The 17,800-nt window shown below is 45.9% G+C and overlaps 1 protein-coding gene across 1 annotated transcript; it reads left to right on the top strand.

Moving 5' to 3' along the window:
- The first annotated feature begins 6,271 nt into the window (after positions 1-6,271).
- LOC141076420 (uncharacterized) lies at positions 6,272-17,558 on the top strand. Its single transcript, XM_073563872.1, has 6 exons — positions 6,272-6,433; positions 13,920-14,099; positions 14,186-14,309; positions 14,393-14,490; positions 14,689-14,779; positions 17,548-17,558. Exons 1-6 carry the CDS (start codon positions 6,272-6,274, stop codon positions 17,556-17,558), a joined length of 666 nt encoding a protein of 221 aa, XP_073419973.1.
- The last annotated feature ends 242 nt before the right edge of the window (positions 17,559-17,800 follow it).

Below are 17,800 nucleotides of genomic sequence, written 5' to 3'. Positions count from 1 at the left end.
TTCCATTTTTACAGGTAGTATAGGACTTTTACATGGGGAATTACCTTTCACAACAACACCTTGCTTTTCCAACTCACTGACTGCAACCCTTATGTAAGGGATGGCATCCTCAGGAATACGGTACTGACGCTGGAAAGGTGGCAGTTTTTCACCATCACTTTTAACCTGAGTTTGCATTAACCCACAATCAGTTTTGAGATCCACAATTCAGGGAACCTTTGCTTCAATACATTTTTCAAAGCATCATTGTCAGCCTTTTCAACATTTTTATTAGCACCTAATCCGAAGCTAGCAATGGGTAATTTGTGGCTCTCCTCATACTCCTCCACAAGTACAATTACAGAACAGATAGTGGCTTCTTTGTTCCGCCACAAGACTTTGTTACATAAATCAACAACAATTCCCATTGCTCCCAAAACATCAGTTCCCAAAATAGTGGACCGTAACTGTGGGTTTACCCAAAAAGCGCATCGAAGACCCCTTTGCTTCGATCCCCCTGTGTCCTGAAATCTCAGGTTCACTGGACGACTTTTTACTGCTTGAATACAGGAGCCCTCAAATCCTACCAACGTGGTAGTATTCTCTGGCAGTCCAGGGGGTGACTGCAATTTGTGTCTTGTTGTTGAAACTGAGGCTCCTGTATCGATGAGGATGTCTTCCCACGGCAACCCCTCTATTCTCCTTCTGACATAAGGTCTACCGTCCCTGCCCAGGGAAAGGGGGGCAAGGAGGGTAAGGGGAACAGGGAGAGCACTCCATCAATCAGTGTTATCTGCCGTGGTAAGCCCGAAAAATCCATTATCCCCATCTGGACACGGCTTCCGTCCAACAGCTGCCACCTCCGCCCCAAAGAGATCCTTAGTCAGGGTCCGGTCCTCATGTTCTCGTAGCTCCTTGATCAGGGGAGCGTAGGGACGAGGAGGAGTGACCCCTCCCTGAATAGCATGGACCTCCGGGCGCGGATGAGTGAAAGCCATTGGGGAAGGAGCAGGAGCAGAAGTCTCCTGTGAGACTGGGTTAACCATTTGAAGACCGTTGTACTGCTGATACTGCCTAGGGTCATTCACTGCTGGATACAGAGGTCTAACTTCGAAAGGTGGTCTAGAGAACTCCCGGAGCTCTCGGGATATAGGCCCTGGCACAAAGTTGGGGCAAAAACGTTTAAAGTGTCCCAACTGTCCGCAAAAATAACACAAGGGAGGACCTCTCATGGGATCCTGTGGGGGCTCGGCCGAACGGGACCTGCCCATTCTCGGTACCTGGCCGTACCCCCTGGAACTCCTGGCCTCCTCAAATCAGCAGATACACCCCGAGGTGAATGGCATGCAAAAACATTAGACTCATCACCCTTCACCTCGGATTGCATTGTCCTAACATTAGTTAATAAAGCCTCAACCACGTCTTCAATGGATTCAGCATTTTGCAAAACTCCTGATTTAAAAACTTCTAAGGGAACCTTTTTTACAAATTGTTCCATCATAGCAAATTTATCACCCTGGTCCATAGTGTCTAAGGTCTTATTAAACACCACGCACCAGGCTGCAACCCATTTATCTGCCTCCATCCTGAGATCACTCCCCTTTTTAATTTTAAAAGAATCTAACAATGCCGGAGAGGGCTTTCTCCCCCCTAACTTCTGTGAAATCACAAACTTCATTCTTCCCTGCGGCTCTGTCAGATCACACGGAACACCCTTCGCCTGCTGGGCTCGAAGATGACACATGAACTCAGGGTGCACAAAAGACATGAAATAACGGGAAGCATCCTCCCTAGATTTAATTTGGAATTTATCAAGCCATGATTCAAAGCCAAGGACATTACAAAACACTCCCATACTTTCCTCCCAATTAGGCAAATTTTTAATAAATTTAAGATGGACCAGGGACATCTGACCAGGACTCTTTCTCGGGGTAGAGGCAGTGTCGGCGTTAAATTTAAAATCTACCTGTGATGAATCATCCCCTTCCTCTTCGATCAATTCTTTACTTAACTGTGCCTGCATGTGTTGAAGATGTCGGAACAATCTATCCAGTGTATCTGTGTGTTCCATTATCCAGTCTTGTATCATTGATTTCCATTCCGAGATTGTTTCTGGACCAGCCCCGCACTTCTCCACTGCAGACTCCATCTGTGCTATGAGTGCTTTCAAAGGCTCCAACTCAACCCCCTCCCTTTGTGTCTCTCCTGCTTGTCTCAATGTCTCATTCAACTGTTCTAAGCTCTCCCCATACGCTGCCCCTGCCCGGGTGACCTCATATACATACTGTGGTGTAGACTGTTTATCAAGAGCCTGATCAAAGGTTATGACTGTCTTACACAAAGCCGATACCCGGCTGTTACTTTTCCCTAGCGAATTCTTTCAATCTAGTTCCCTGTTCTCTGTGGTAAACCATTGCATACAATTTAGCCACGTGGTTTCCACATTAACCCCCTCCAGCTGGGGTGTGCCAGCATATTTCTCTGCCTGCTTCCGTAACCACTCCACATTTACAGTGGTCTACAAGGATGTTTTACTCTGTTCTAGTATCAGCAAATGCAATTTAAGCAACGTTAGATACTTACACCTCTCAGATGGAAGACCTCGCTGCAGCTTTTTGACCAGATATCAAAAGAGGTGCAGCCATGATTTCAGCCTCACTCGTTAGCTTGCCAGGCGTCTCCCCACGCCCTTTTAAAGCTTCTTGCACACAAAAAAAAATTCTCACGTCCTTGTAGATAGCTTCTTCTTAGTTACTCATCTTTTTATAGTCTTTTTCTTTGTCCGTGTTTTTCTTATAAAAAATCAGGCAGGCGTTCTCGGAGCAATCATGAGAGGTTCTCCTTCAGGCTGACTTCCTTTGATCGGTTTCACGTGTGGCCACACGCATTTTTTTGTTTTTTTCTTCACTCTTCCAACCTGAAACTCTCATCTGCAACTTTTTCCAAAGGTTCCTCTGGAGGCCGCTCTCCGGAGCCGCTCCTCCTGGCTGGCAATCGCCACTTGTTAGAGAAAGTCCTAATGGAGAGTTGGAAGAGCCGGACCAAACTGCAGACAATCCTCTAAAGCTGAGGTCGAAGTTTATTCAGAGATACACGGCAACACAGAACAGAAAGGCAAAGAAGTTGAAATATGCGGGCAAAAACAGGAATTCAGACGGGCAGAGATTCGCTAGGAAGTCTGGCGATGATAAGGCCCCGAGCTAGATTGCAGGTGCCTTTTATACATTATGCAAACAAAGAAAGCTGTATACATATTATAGCAAAAGGGCGTATATGGTTACATCATATCTTTTTGGACTAAGGAAGAAGTGGCACAACATTACATCAGTAATTAACTTTTCACCAGACCACATTAAAAACCACATAAATCCAATATTATCTCTAACTACTGTCATTAATCTTATTACTGCTCTTAGACTAAACCCATAAATTAATACATTTGACAATTTCAGAAGTCTGTTTCCTACTAACACTATCATGAATTCACATATTCACCATATATTCGTTGGTTTTAGTTTCTCATTGCCCTAAGGCTGATCCAATTTACCTGTAGGCACATCAACTAAATTTGTTAATGGGCATGATCTCATTTTACATCCTCCATCTGCTTTTACAGAGTACATCGTATTATTTCTATTATAAAAGTTGAATATATTCTTTCCTAACTTTCCTAAAATGGCTGCCTAGTCGCTCATGGCTGCTCAGTATATTATAACTGACCATTCTCTTACACTTTCCCCTCTTTGTTCTTTCTTTCTGTTCTTTTTTTCTGGCCATGCTTTCTTTCCCTCTGTTCTTTTTCTTTCTTTCTCTCTAGTCTTTCTTTCCCCTCTTTCTTTCTCTCTCTCTGTTCTTTCTTTCCTCTCCGTCCTCTCTCTTTTCTTTCGCTCTCTCTGTTCTTTCTTTCTCTTTCTTTCTCTCTGTTCTTTCTTTCCCCTCTTTCTTTATTTCTCTTTTTTCTCTCTGTTCTTTCTTTCTCTTTCTTTCTCTCTACCTCTCTGTTCTTTCTTTCCCCTCTTTCTTTTTTTCTCTCTCTGTTCTTTTTTTCTGTCCACTCTTTCTCTCTCTAATCTTTCTTTATTTCTCTCTCTTCCCTTTTTTCTCTCTCTCTGTTCTTCCTTTCTTTCTCCGTGTTCGTACTCTCTTTCTCTGTTCTTTCTTTCCCCTCTTTCTTTCTCTCTGTTCTTTCTTTCTCTTTCTCTCTGTTCATTCTTTCTCTCTCTCTGTTCTTTCTTTCTCTCTCTCTGTTCTTCCTTTCTTTCTCATCTTTCCTTTATACGTACACTACTAAGGCTAGTTTCACACTAGCGTTTATGAGCGCAGCGACGGCCTGCGCATGGCCGCCGCTAAGCCCCGCCCCCTGCCGCGCCTCCGCCGGTAGCTCCGCCTACCGGCGCATGACTCTGCATGCGCCCTGCGTCCCCTATCTTTATCACTGGGGGCGCAGGCCGTGCACAATATGCGTTTGGCGGCGCATGCATCCTTTTGACGGTGCGCCAACCTGCGCCAAACGCAACCTGCCGCAGTTTGGTTGCGCCGGCGCACCGTCAAAAAGGCGCATGCGCCGCCAAATGCATATTACGCACGGCCTGCGCCCCCAGTGATAAAGATAGGGGACGCAGGGCGCATGCAGCGTCATGCGCCGGTAGGCGGAGCTACCGGTGGAGGCACGGCAGGGGGCAGGGCTTAGCGGCAGCCGTGCGCAGGCCGTCGCTGCGCTCATAAACGCTAGTGTGAAACCGGCCTAATCAATAGCCTCCTTTGCATGAACGTGTTTTGCTACAGAGCGTGTGTCTGTGTGATCCACATGGAGACAAGTCCGTTTTTTGGCCAGCACCACGGATGCCACACGGCATGAATCATGGTATGTGTTAAAAGGGGGGCCCACTGAGACTCTTTCGCCCGGGGCCCTCAAAAACCTGGAGCCGGCCCTGTATATGGGCTTATATTAGAATCCCAATTACCAACTGGAAAGATAAAAACAAAGGAAAAAAGGGGTGGAACAAAAAACAAGCCCCAAACACCTCATAACCCACAATGTAAGGGCAGAAAAATACCGGAAATATAAGTTTCTATTCACACTGCAATATTAGTCACATGTGATCTGTGTCTCTCCCAGAAGAAAAGTCATCACAGTGTCATTCCCCGTAATAACCGTATAGAGGAGGAAATGATCGCGGAGAGAGCGTCCATTGTTAGAATAGTGGGGAGACACAGATGGGAACCAATGCTCCTGACTGTCCGGATGTCTAGAGGATCATCACCATCGGAGAGTAACGTGCAGATCGGCGATCTTGTGACCGTTGTATTATGGGGAAATAAGAAACAAATAAGACACATTGAGATCAGAGAAAACTGTTCTATGTAATAAAGAGTGTAGAGAACGAATTCCACCAAACCCCCTATAGGAAAGGGGAGAAGCTGAGAACTTCATCTACACCATAGGGATGTCAGGGATTTAATTGCCGGATCCATTTAGTTTCTAATTGTGTCCATTAGTGATGGGCGAACCCCCCGATGACCAATATCGGTGGGTTCTCCTGAGTTTTTTTGTAAAGTTTGATCTCGGGGCCGGAGATGACGTGAACTTGTGTCCGAACCCCGAGCTTGGACTTTATAGATATGGGATGGGGAGGGCTGTAAAACAAAGAATAAAATTAATAATAAACATTATAATTATACTTACTGGTCCAGCGACGCGTCCTCCCATCTCCCTGTATCCCAACCATATCTACTTCCGGGGCCGCTCAATAACTTCCGGCTTATTCACTCCACTGCTCAGCAATTTTTGGCCGGCGTTGGTAGTGTTCGTGCGGTGATGTCAGGGTTCACCCCAGTTCATGGGCTGAGCACCCAATTTAAGTGATCAAACAATAATTTAATGTCCACAATCGTAGTAAACAAAACGTTTCATTCTTACATCAGTTACAGATTAAAGAACACTTATATTAGGTCAGGTGGACTAATATATTTGGTTGAAGATCACTAGATCTAATGATCTTCAACCAAATATATTGGTTTATTTACTCAAGCTAAATGTCAATCTCCTCTCCATATTGGGGCAAGCTATACAGTTACAAGGAAAAAATCCCTTTTATTACCCTCCGTGCCAAAGTAGTTAGGTGTGTTGGCTAAGTTACTTGTGACACATAAGAAACGTCTGTGTGCTGAATGTATTACAAAGATCCCAAAGAAGGAGCAGACCTCATTCATGGCTGACATGAGGTCTATAATTAGGGAAGACGCGCTAAGCACAGCTTCCAGTCCAGTTCCCCCTCAGACAGTACAGGTCATGTCCCGTCATAAGAGAGCCAGGTGGGAAACGGAAGTATCATCAGAGAAAGATGAAGGTTCTTATGATCGGTACCAATATCTGGAGGGTGGAGAGGAAATGCCTCAGGTTCTCCCAGAGGAAAGGAATAAAGATTATTTCTCATCCGACGATACAGAACGAGTACAATGAAAGCTGAGGAAGCACAAATGGCTCACTCAATACAGGATGAAATGTTTAGGGGCTGTGAACCCAGAGAAACAGAGTCTTTCCAGCTAACAAACACATTAGAGCCATGATAATGGAAGAGTGGGAAGATGAAAAAATAGCTAAAAACGAGACCCTCCTATTTACAGCGATTCTAATACTTTATAAAGGGGGGCTTATCATATCAGAGGTACAGAGAGGAGAAGTTATCTAGCCATATTACGGCCTATCACTCAGCCCGCCTTCCCGCCGAGGTTGGCACCCTAACATTGCGATATGGCGGCCCCACTCACTGCCGGTTTACACTCAATGACCTAAATACGCCCTACATATATAGTGGTACGGAAAGTATTTAGACCCCTTTACATTTTTCACTCTTTGTTTCATTGCAGCCATTTGGTAAATTCAGAAAAGCTCATTTTTTTTCTCATTAATGTACACGCTGCACCTCATCTTGACTGAAATGTAGAAATTTTTGCTAATTTATTAAAAAAGAAAAACTGAACTATCACATGGTCATAAGTATTCAGACCCTTTGCTCAGACACTCGTATGTAAGTCTCATGCTGTCCATTTCCCTGTGATCCTCCTTGAGATGGTTCTACTCCTTCATTGGGATCCAGCTGTGTCTTTTTTTTAATCTTTGTTTTTATTGAATGCAAAAAAAATGTTCCTACATATATCCATGCAGATAATATTTGAAGCATATGTAACATAAACCTCCTCATTAGAGATCACATCGGTACACAGAACAATAGATCAAGACAAACCTGAAAAACCGGGGAAGGGAAAAAAGGGAGAAGGAAGCGGGGGGCATGTCAAACACAAGCATAATGTTTACCCATCAGACACCCAGCACATGTGTCCAATCTTAAGTTCAGGACCCACTGACACCAAAGTACACCCCAAACACCCCGAAGTGTCTCTCTGCAGCGGTTCACCCAGACATCAGTGGACAGGTGTCTCCCCCAGTAGTAGTTGCTCCTGGTACCAGACTGTCGGCTGAGAACAGATCTTAATATTGCTGTGGATGTGCTGTGGCTGAGGACAGATGAAGCTTTCCCAAGTTTTGAAAAAGGCCTGCACCCTTCCCTCTTTATGTAGAGGCCTCAACCCAGTCCATTTGAAGCAAGAACGACAGCTTCTCTAGAAAGATATTGAAAGGAGGAAAATAATATATAAAGTGCTCTCAGTGAGAGAAACAAAATAAGAATCTTGTGGGTATGATACCTTTTAATGGCTAACAAATAATAGTGAATGTTGTTACAAAGCAAGCTTTCAGGCTGATGAAGGGACATAAGCAGTCCCGAAAGCTTGCTTTGTAACAACATTCACTATTATTTGTTAGCCATTAAAAGGTATCATACCCACAAGATTCTTATTTTGTTTCTCTCACTGAGAGCACTTTATATATTTTTTTCTACTGGCTAACATGGTACCAAACCACTTTTTTCATTTTATTGAAAGGAGGGGCATGGTCGTGGATCCATGTCTGTAAAACGGCCTTAGTACTGGCAGCCGCCACCCAATGCAGAAGTTTACGGGCCCCTGGAGAACAGGTGTAATTATCTGGTTTTAGGTATCCAAATATGGCCCATAAGGGTTCATCAGGAGCAAAGTTTGTCAGATGTGTGGCGGTGTATTGCCGTACTCTTTCCCAAAATAGTCTAATGACGGAGCATGCCCACAAGCAATGAAACAGGTTGGCTTCTGGGGAATGGCATGTAAAACATTTAGAAGTTGTGTACAACCCCATTCTATGACCTTTTGTGGAGTCAGGTAAGAGCCGTGACAGATTTTCAATCTCATTTCTGGGAAACGGGCTGGAAGGAGGAATTTGTAGGCTGGGTCTAGAGCTTTCAGAATAGTGTCGCAGGACATGCTGGGGTCTTCAGTCTGCCATTTTGTTACTGGAAATTGGAATTGTTCATAATCCAGAGCTGCATGGATGAATTTGTAATTAGTGGCTATTTGGCCAGATGGAGAATTAGATTTCGTGAGCCATCTAAGCACAGATGGTCTCCATTCATATTCAGAAAGATGTGCTAATACTTTTGTTACATAGCTTTTACCTTGCAAGTATTGGAAGGGAGGGAATATGGCAGTGGGATATTTACATTTCAGCTCCTCTATTGAATCATAGAATCGTAGAGTTGGAAGGGACCTCCTGGGCCATCTGGTCCAACCCCCTGCTCAAAGCAGGATTCGCTAAATCATCCCAGTCAGATGTCTGTCCAGCCTCTGTTTGAAGATTTCCATTGAAGGAGAACTCACCACTTCTTGTGGCAGCCTGTTCCACTCATTGATCACTCTAACTGTCAAAAAGTTTTTTCTAATATCTAATCTGTGTCTCCTCCCATTCAGTTTCCTCCCATTGCTTCTAGTCTTTCCTTGTGCAAATGAGAATAAAGTTGATCCTTCTACAATGTGACAGCCCTTTAGATATTTGTAGACAGCTATTAAGTCTCCTCTCAGTCTTCTCTTTTGCAAACTAAACATTCCCAAATCCTGCAACCTTTCCTCATAAGACAGGGTTTGCAGACCGGTCACCATTCTGGTCGCTCTTTTCTGAACTTGCTCCAGTTTGTTGATGTCTTTTTTAAAATGTGGTGCCCAAAACTGGACACAGTATTCCAGATGAGGTCTGACCAAAGAGGAATAGAGGGAAATAATGACTTCACGTGATCTAGACTGTATGCTTCTGTTAATACATCCTAGAATTGCATTTGCCTTTTTTGCTGCTGCATCACACTGTTGACTCATATTCAGTCTGTGATCTATTAGTATACCCAAGTCTTTTTCACATGTGCTGTCACTTAGCCCTATTCCTCCCATTCTATATATGCTTTTTTCATTTTTATTGCCCAGATGTAGTACTTTGCATTTCTCCCTGTTAAAAACCATTGTGTTAGTTGCTGCCCACTTCTCCAGTTTATTTAGAATCATAGAATCATAGAATCGTAGAGTTGGAAGGGACCTCCTGGGCCATCTGGTCCAACCCCCTGCTCAAAGCAGGATTCGCTAAATCATCCCAGTCAGATGTCTGTCCAGCCTCTGTTTGAAGACTTCCATTGAAGGAGAACTCACCACTTCTCGTGGCAGCCTGTTCCACTCATTGATCACTCTAACTGTCAAAAAGTTTTTTCTAATATCTAATCTGTGTCTCCTCCCATTCAGTTTCATCCCATTGCTTCTAGTCTTTCCTTGTGCAAATGAGAATAAAGTTGATCCTTCTACAAATCTTAAATCTTTTTGAATCCTCTCTCTCTCTTCTCTAGTATTAGCTATCCCTCCTAGCTTTGTGTCATCAGCAAATTTAATCAGTTTACCCTCAATTCCTTCATCTAAATCATTGATAAAGACGTTGAACAATACAGGGCCCAGGACAGAGCCCTGTGGTACCCCACTTGAGACATTCTTCCAACTGGATGTGCAGCCATTTACGACCACTCTTTGGGTCCGATCACTAAGCCAGTTATGAATCCACCTAACAGTTGCCTTGTCCATTCCATACTTAGTCATTTTTTCAATAAGGATTGTATGAGAGACTTTGTCAAATGCTTTGCTGAAGTCAAGATATACTATATCTACAGCATTTCCTTGATCCACCCAATCAGTGATACCGTCATAGAAGGAAATTAAGTTAGTCTGACATGACTTATTAGTTACAAACCCATGCTGACTCTGTTTAATCACTTCATTCTTATCCAGGTACTGACATACATGTTGTTTAATAATTTGTTCAAAGATCTTTCCTGGTATAGAAGTCAGACTCACAGGCCTATAGTTGCTTGGGTCCACCTTCTTCCCCTTTTTGAAGATAGGAACAACATTTGCTCTTCTCCAGTCTTCTGGCACTTCTCCTGTTCTCCAAGAATTTTCAAAGATTATGGAGAGGGGTTCAAAAATTTCTTCTGCTATCTCCTTCAGTACTCTGGGGTGTAATTCATCTGGACCTGGAGACTTGAATTCATTTAGGTTAGCTAAGTGTTTCCTCACTATCTTTCTGTTTATAGATATCCTGGATTCTTCTATTCCCTTAATAGGACAGTGAATAACAGTTGATGTTACATTTCCTTTCTGAGAGAAAACAGATGCAAAATAGGAATTTAAAAGTTCAGCCTTCTCAACATCCTATCTTACCATTTCATCATTTTCATCCTGTAAAAATCCTATAGCATCTTTGACTTTTCTTTTACTTTTGACATATCCCCAAAATCCTTTATTATTGCTTTTGACATCTCTTGCAAGCCTCAATTCATTTTCAGCTTTAGCTGATTTGTGCCCTGCAGGTTCTGCAGACCGCATTATATTCTTCTTTAGATATGCCTCCCTCTTTCCATTTTATAAACATTTTTTTCTTCCTTTTTAGCATATCCGTCATTCCTCGGGGTGGACTAAGTGCTTAATAGATGTTATACCTTGGGAGTACCACTGGTAGAAGACAGGGTGAGAGTTCCCATTCTGAAAGTGGGGGTCGTACACACATGGCTCCGCTCCGTACACGCGGCTCCACTCCGTACACCTCGTATACAGGCATCTCCGCTCCGCACACCCCGTACACACAGGGCTCCGCTCCGTACACCTCGTACACACACGGCTCCGCTCCGTACACCTTGTACACACGCGGCTCGGCTCCGTACACCTCATATACAGGCAGCTCCACTCCGCACACCCCGTACACACACGGCTCCGCTCCGTACACCTCGTATACAGGCAGCTCCGCTCCGCACACCCCGTACACACACGGCTCCGCACACCTCATACACACACGGCTCCGCTCCGTACACCTCGTACACACACGGCTCTGCTCCGTACACCTCGTACACACACGGCTCCACTCCGTACACCTCGTACACACGTGGCTCGGCTCCGTACACCTCGTATACAGGCAGCTCCGCTCTGCACACCCCGTACACACACGGTTCCGCTCCGTACACCTCGTACACACTTGGCTCCGCTCCGTACACCTCGTACACACTTGGCTCCGCTCCGTACACCTCGTACACACAGGGCTCCGCTCCGTACACCTCACACACAGGGCTCTGCTCCGTACACCTCATACACACAGGGCTCCGCTCCGTACACATCGTACACACAGGGCTCCGCTCCGTACACCTCGTACACACAGGGCTCCGCTCTGTACACCTCGTACACACTTAGCTCCGCTCCGTACACCTCGTATACACACGGCTCCGCTCCGTACACCTCGTACAGACACGGCTCTGCTCCGTACACCTCGTACACACAGGGCTCCGCTCCGTACACCTCACACACAGGGCTCTGCTCCGTACACCTCATACACACAGGGCTCCGCTCCGTACACATCGTACACACAGGGCTCCGCTCCGTACACCTCGTACACACGGCTCCGCTCCGTACACCTCGTACACACTTAGCTCCGCTACGTACACCTCGTATACACACGGCTCCGCTCCGTACACCTCATACAGACACGGCTCTGCTCCGTACACCTCGTACACACAGGGCTCCGCTCCGTACACCTCGTACACACACGGCTCCGCTCCGTACACCTCGTACACACAGGGCTCCGCTCCGTACACCTCGTACACACAGGGCTCCGCTCCGTACACCTCGTACACACACGGCTCCACTCCGTACACCTCGTACACACTTAGCTCCGCTCCGTACACCTCGTACACACTCGGCTCCGCTCCGTACACCTCGAACACACGCCGCTCCGCTCCGTACACACACGGCTCCGCTCCGTACACCTCGTACACACAGGGCTCCGCTCCGTACACCTCGTACACACACGGCTCTGCTCCATACACCTCGTACACACTCGGCTCTGCTACGTATACCTCGTACACACGGCTCCACTCCGTATACCTCGTACACACACGGCTCCGCTCCGTACACCTCGTACACACACGGCTCCACTCCATACACCTCGTACACACAGGGCTCCGCTCCATACACCTCGTACACACTCGGCTCTGCTCCGTACACCTTGTACACACTCGGCTCCGCTCCGTACACCTCGTACACACTCGGCTCTGCTCCGTACACCTCGTACACACACGGCTCCCCTCCGTACACCTCGTACACACACGGCTCCGCTCCGTACACCTCGTACACACACGGCTCCGCTCCGTACACCTCGTACACACACGGCTCCGCTCCGTACACCTCGTACACACACGGCTCCGCTCCGTACACCTCGTACACACGCGGCTCTGCTACATCTACCCTGTAAACCCCTCCTGACCCCACACATAAACTTCCCCTCATCCAGCACCATGACAACCAGCACAGCAGAGTCCTGCCCACACTGAGGCCCCTGATCATGTGACCCCTGACTCCGCCTCTCCTGTGACCTCATCACAGGTCCTGTGTGCACAGAGCAGCTGTAGAAATCTCCGGCCTCGGGGGTCTCACCAGACTTTGCTCTTTTCTTGCAGGGGCCGCAGTGAATTTCATCATGGATCCATAGAGCTGAATAGAGGAGCGATGTTCCTTCACTCTGATGGGAATTGATGGTGACGTTTGTCCAACGTCCACGTTACCGAGTAAATCCCCCCAGGACTGCAGCCGGTAAAGACCCCGATATCCACAGGTGTCCCCTCTAATTGGGGGAAAGGGACAGAAAAGCCTCTTATCCCGAGGGGAAACCCTGTACATGGAGACATCGGCCTCAGATCTCTCCTGTCCTGTTCTTCCAGAAAAGCCTCAAACTTCTGTGTGTGACTCAGAGCTGAGATCTAACGAGAGAGAAGATTCCAGTGCGGGGAAGACGGGAAACCTTCATATAGACGGCCGGTGGGGATGGAGGCAGTGACCGACTCTGGCCAGATCTGTCTCTAGAGCCGCAGTAGAAGATGAAGATGTCGTCCTCATCATGAAGGAGTTATTTCTCATGTCGCGTGTAATGAATATCTCCTGCAGTATTGCTAATGCCGATTCCAGTGTCGGTAATGAGACGAGAATTAGCGTTATGGAAGATGAGTCTATGAGGAACGTGTTCAGCTGCCGACTCCGAGGAGGAAACTGCTTGTTGTCTGTGTCCTAAATATATAGGTTTTATTAGTAGATGTCAGGGAAGAAAACTAAACCCTGTAAGATAATAAATCTCCTCATATGTTTCCCTTATTATCTCCAGTAATTGTATTATTACACAGGATTCTTATGGTGTTACATCGGATCATCTTCTTCTCATTCAGGTCTCTACAATATCGGATCCTCTCAGTGAAGATCTTCTACAGAAGAGAATTTTCCTGATTTACCCATCAAGGATGGATATGGACAGAGACAAGATGGCGGAGAGGATGTTACACCTCACCCTAGAGATCCTCTTCCGTCTCACTGGAGAGGTGAGAGATTCTGATGACCTCACATTACATCATTCTTATCTATGGGAATAACAGATGGACAGAACTGGAGAGGTGAGGACTCTGGAAATGTCTAGAGTGAGATTTATTAATGTGTCTCTCCATAACCAGGATTACACAGTGGTGAAGAAGACCTCTAGTGATCGCTGTCAGGACCCTGTGTCTGAGGGATGTGGAAGACCCCTGAGCCCAATCACGGGGCCTCCACCTCACCCCCTGATCCATGAGGACATCAATGACCAGAAGATCCTAGAACTCACCTACAAGATGATTGAGCTGCTGACTGGAGAGGTGACACTGCTGGGAATGCTGGGACATTATACAGTAACACTATGAAGAAGGGATCGGGGGGATGACGGTATCATTGTATGTGTCAGGTTCCTATAAGGTGTCAGGATGTCGCTGTCTATTTCTCCATGGAGGAGTGGGAGTATTTAGAAGGACACAGAGATCTGTACAAGAACGTCATAATGGAGGTTCCCCAGCCCCTCACATCACCAGGTAATAGACAGGACTAAATACACACGGCCTATAATTATCTATATGTAGATAATGAATTCAGTCCCTGTATGTGTTTCCTCCAGATCTATCCAGTAAGAGGACAACATCAGAGAGATTTCCCCGTCCTCTTCCTCCACAGGACTGTAACCAAGAAGATCCCAGTGCTCCTCAGGATCATCAGGTAGATGGAGAGAAGGTGTCAGGAGATCTCCCCTATGATGTGTAGACGGCTGTGAAGGTCTTGTGCTCAGTCTTGTTTTATCCACCAGTATTATATGTTTTATACTTGTGTAATGAGAGCGGTGGAGATGGCAGGATTAGAGCTGATCATAGATGGGACTTCTCCATCTGTCGGTGACTTTTACAATATTTGTTTCAGGGTGAAGATCTGACCCATATTAATACTACAGAGACATATGTGAGAGATGATGAGTGGTGTAAAGAGGAGATTCCCACATATGACTACCCAGGTGAGTAGTGACCACTGAATGCAGAGAAGTCACAGATTCCTCTCAGTCACCGGCTGTGGCTGCTTTATCGGTGGTGTAGTCCGGCCGTATTACCATGATCACCATTTTGCCTCTAGATCACAACATTCTCCTCCACCCAAAACTGTTCAAATGACTTTGATACAGGAAGGATATATATCTTTGTACCGTGTTAGCCAGTAGATAAAAGAATATTTAGAATTGAGAGTCCTCAGTGGTTGATACCTTTTAATGGCTAACTGAAAAGGTGGTAGCACATTGCAAGCTTTCGAGACTCCTCAGGTCTCTTCATCAGGCTAGACTAATGCAACATCTGAAAAATCACATATTTATACACAAAACAGCACAAAAATAACGCAACAGATAAGACAAGTAACATTTAGCAGAATTGTCATAAATATTGGAACAGTTTATAGATTAGGAGTGTGAAGGTTTTATTGCCCTCTGATTGGGGTCTGGTTCTGTGTTGTGTGATGACCACAGAAGGTCTGAAGAGCAAATTCCTTAATTGATGTAAAAAGACATAAATCCAAGCGACACATTCATTCCTGCACTGAGTGTGTCAAAAGTTGTCATAAATTTATACTCCCAGACCCTCCTGTCTCTCTGAGAGTTGAAGTTACCTTTTAATACAAGTAATTTAAGGTCCATCATGCTATGACCGGGGATACAAAAATGTTTTGCCACAGGTAGATCCCTTCTTTTTTCTCTTATTGTGTGGCAATGAGAATTCATCCTTGTTCTCAGTGTTTGCCCAGTCTCCCCACATACAGACCCCCCAGATGGACATTTAGTACAAATAATTAAGTACACCCCATTAGATGTGATGCAGCTGAGAGTACCTGGGATCTTGTAGTCCTGATGTGAGGTGGGGATCTTTAGCTTGTCCGTGGTCATTATAAATGGACAGGTTTTACATTTTTTCTGGTTGCAAGGAAAGGTTCCTGCAGCTGTTGGAGAGGACAGGGAGCTTCTGACAATGATGCTTCTTAGATTAGGGGGCTGCCTAAAACACAGTAGTGGGGGGTCTGGAAACATGGATTGTAATCGGGCATCTTTTTGTAGTAAAGGTTGTAATTTCCGTGCCACTCCCCTTAGCACCTCCAGATTTGGGTTGTAGGTGACCACTAGAGGCTCCCGGTTATTCTCTTCTTTAGCTTTGTAATGTGGCAGGTGATTCCTTGACATTCTGGTGGCTCTTGTAATTTGGTTTTCTATTGTTCTTGGATGGTAGCCCTGACTCAAAAAGGTCTTTCTGAAGCAACCAAGGTGTTTGCCTCTATCCATGGGGTTGGAACATACGTTATATATTATATATTGTTAACGTATGATATTCCGATCACGCTCAGTAATGCAATACAATGAGTGCGTGGAAAACACTGGACTGCACTCCGATGACACAATGGAGAAGAGTTTGTTCTCCATCTTTTCCTCAGTGTTCTCTGAATCTCTCATCCTAGACAATCGGACCACACTGTGCTGACACTCGGGTCAGATCCTGATCCAAGTGTCAGCTGTACAGTATAATTGGCCGATTCTCTCAGATCAGAGGATATATATGGCCGTCTGCATTGGCCCTTAGAAATCCATGTAGCCGCACACTCCGGTCCGAGTGCCGGTGGCAGTGCCGGGTGTTTCTCACATCACACACCCTAGTGTGACCCCGGCCTTAGAATGATTCTTGTACTCAGTGTTTGCAGGGTGCTGTAGCCTAGTGTTTGTATCTAGGGTATGTGCACACAGTTTTATTTCAGGGGGCAGAGCTGCTTCAGGAAAGTGTCTCCGGTCTTTTACCTGAAGGCGCCATGTCTTTTGTGCCACCGGCGTCTTTTCTCGATAGTCTCTATTATAGTTGCAGGTGACAGAATGTGCTACTTGTATTAATGGCCTCAGTTTCCAAGCACTGAAGCAGATAAAAGACGTATCAGACGGAGCGGGTACAGCAATGTGGTTTTCCATTGCCGTGCACTACATTCATGTTTAGCGGCAGGTTTGTGGCGCTTCTTCAATCCGCCTGACAAAGATGTGTGCACATCCCCTTACCTTGGTTCTGCAGCCACAAAATACAGGCATCCCAGCATGAAAACCATCTGTCCAGTCTCTGCCGCTTCTATAAGGAAGGCAAGGCAGCGATAAACTGGTTAATGAGTCACTACACATGGGCCAGTGATGGGTGCGGCCCCCAGACGGGAACTTTAGTGATTTTCACGTATGAAAAACTAAATGAATGAAAATCTTCTCCTATACATTACAGTGTTAATCCGCACAGAGTGTGCACTGGGGCGATCTATGTGGGGTCTGTGATCGGCGCAGGTTCAGAGACTTGTGGAGGGGATTGTGTCTGTGACAACAATAAAAAACGAAAATGTCTCTGATTTTTATTGGGGAGACACAGTCTGCAAAAACATGAGCCTGTGAGCAGCACCATAGACTATAATGGAAGAGAACTAATGAAAACCACAGAGAGAACATGGACGTGAGAAACGGCCGTCTGACTGAGACTTTCCGGTCATTACTGTGCTCCAGCATGTCCACGACCACCGACCAGCCATAGACACGTCAGTCAGTGTCCTCTACGGCCTGTTCACACAGGAGGACGCACTTCTCTGTGCACACAGCGACTGGTAATATGTTCTGTGCACGTAGACTGTCCTGTTCTCAGGAGCGCATGTCCTGTTTACCCCGAGCAATGTGCCACCAAGAACCTGGATTTTTAAGCCGTGACTAATAATCATTTTTCCTTCCATCAGGTGATTACTGACCTATTGAAATGAGCCGATAATCAGGAAGCCGCGCTCTTACAATCCCACATTTCATGATTATTGGCCCATCTAAAGTGGCCATAATTCAGTGGCTGTCAGCTCTGCAGATCACAACACTAAACGTTGTGATTGTAGGCCGCTGACCTGTATTAGACTATCTAGAGAGCAAGATTACAGAGGGTACAAGGCGTGGGCCTGTGGTCTTACAAATGCCAGGGCTGAATTTCACTCCCAGTCCGGC

Source organism: Dendrobates tinctorius, unplaced genomic scaffold (assembly GCF_039654945.1).
Source record: "Dendrobates tinctorius isolate UK_male_01 unplaced genomic scaffold, ASM3965494v1 ptg000404l, whole genome shotgun sequence".
NCBI classification, from domain to species: Eukaryota; Metazoa; Chordata; class Amphibia; order Anura; family Dendrobatidae; genus Dendrobates; species Dendrobates tinctorius.
The sequence above is the reverse complement of the archived record's forward strand: the minus strand, read 5'-3'. Positions and strand labels throughout refer to the sequence as shown.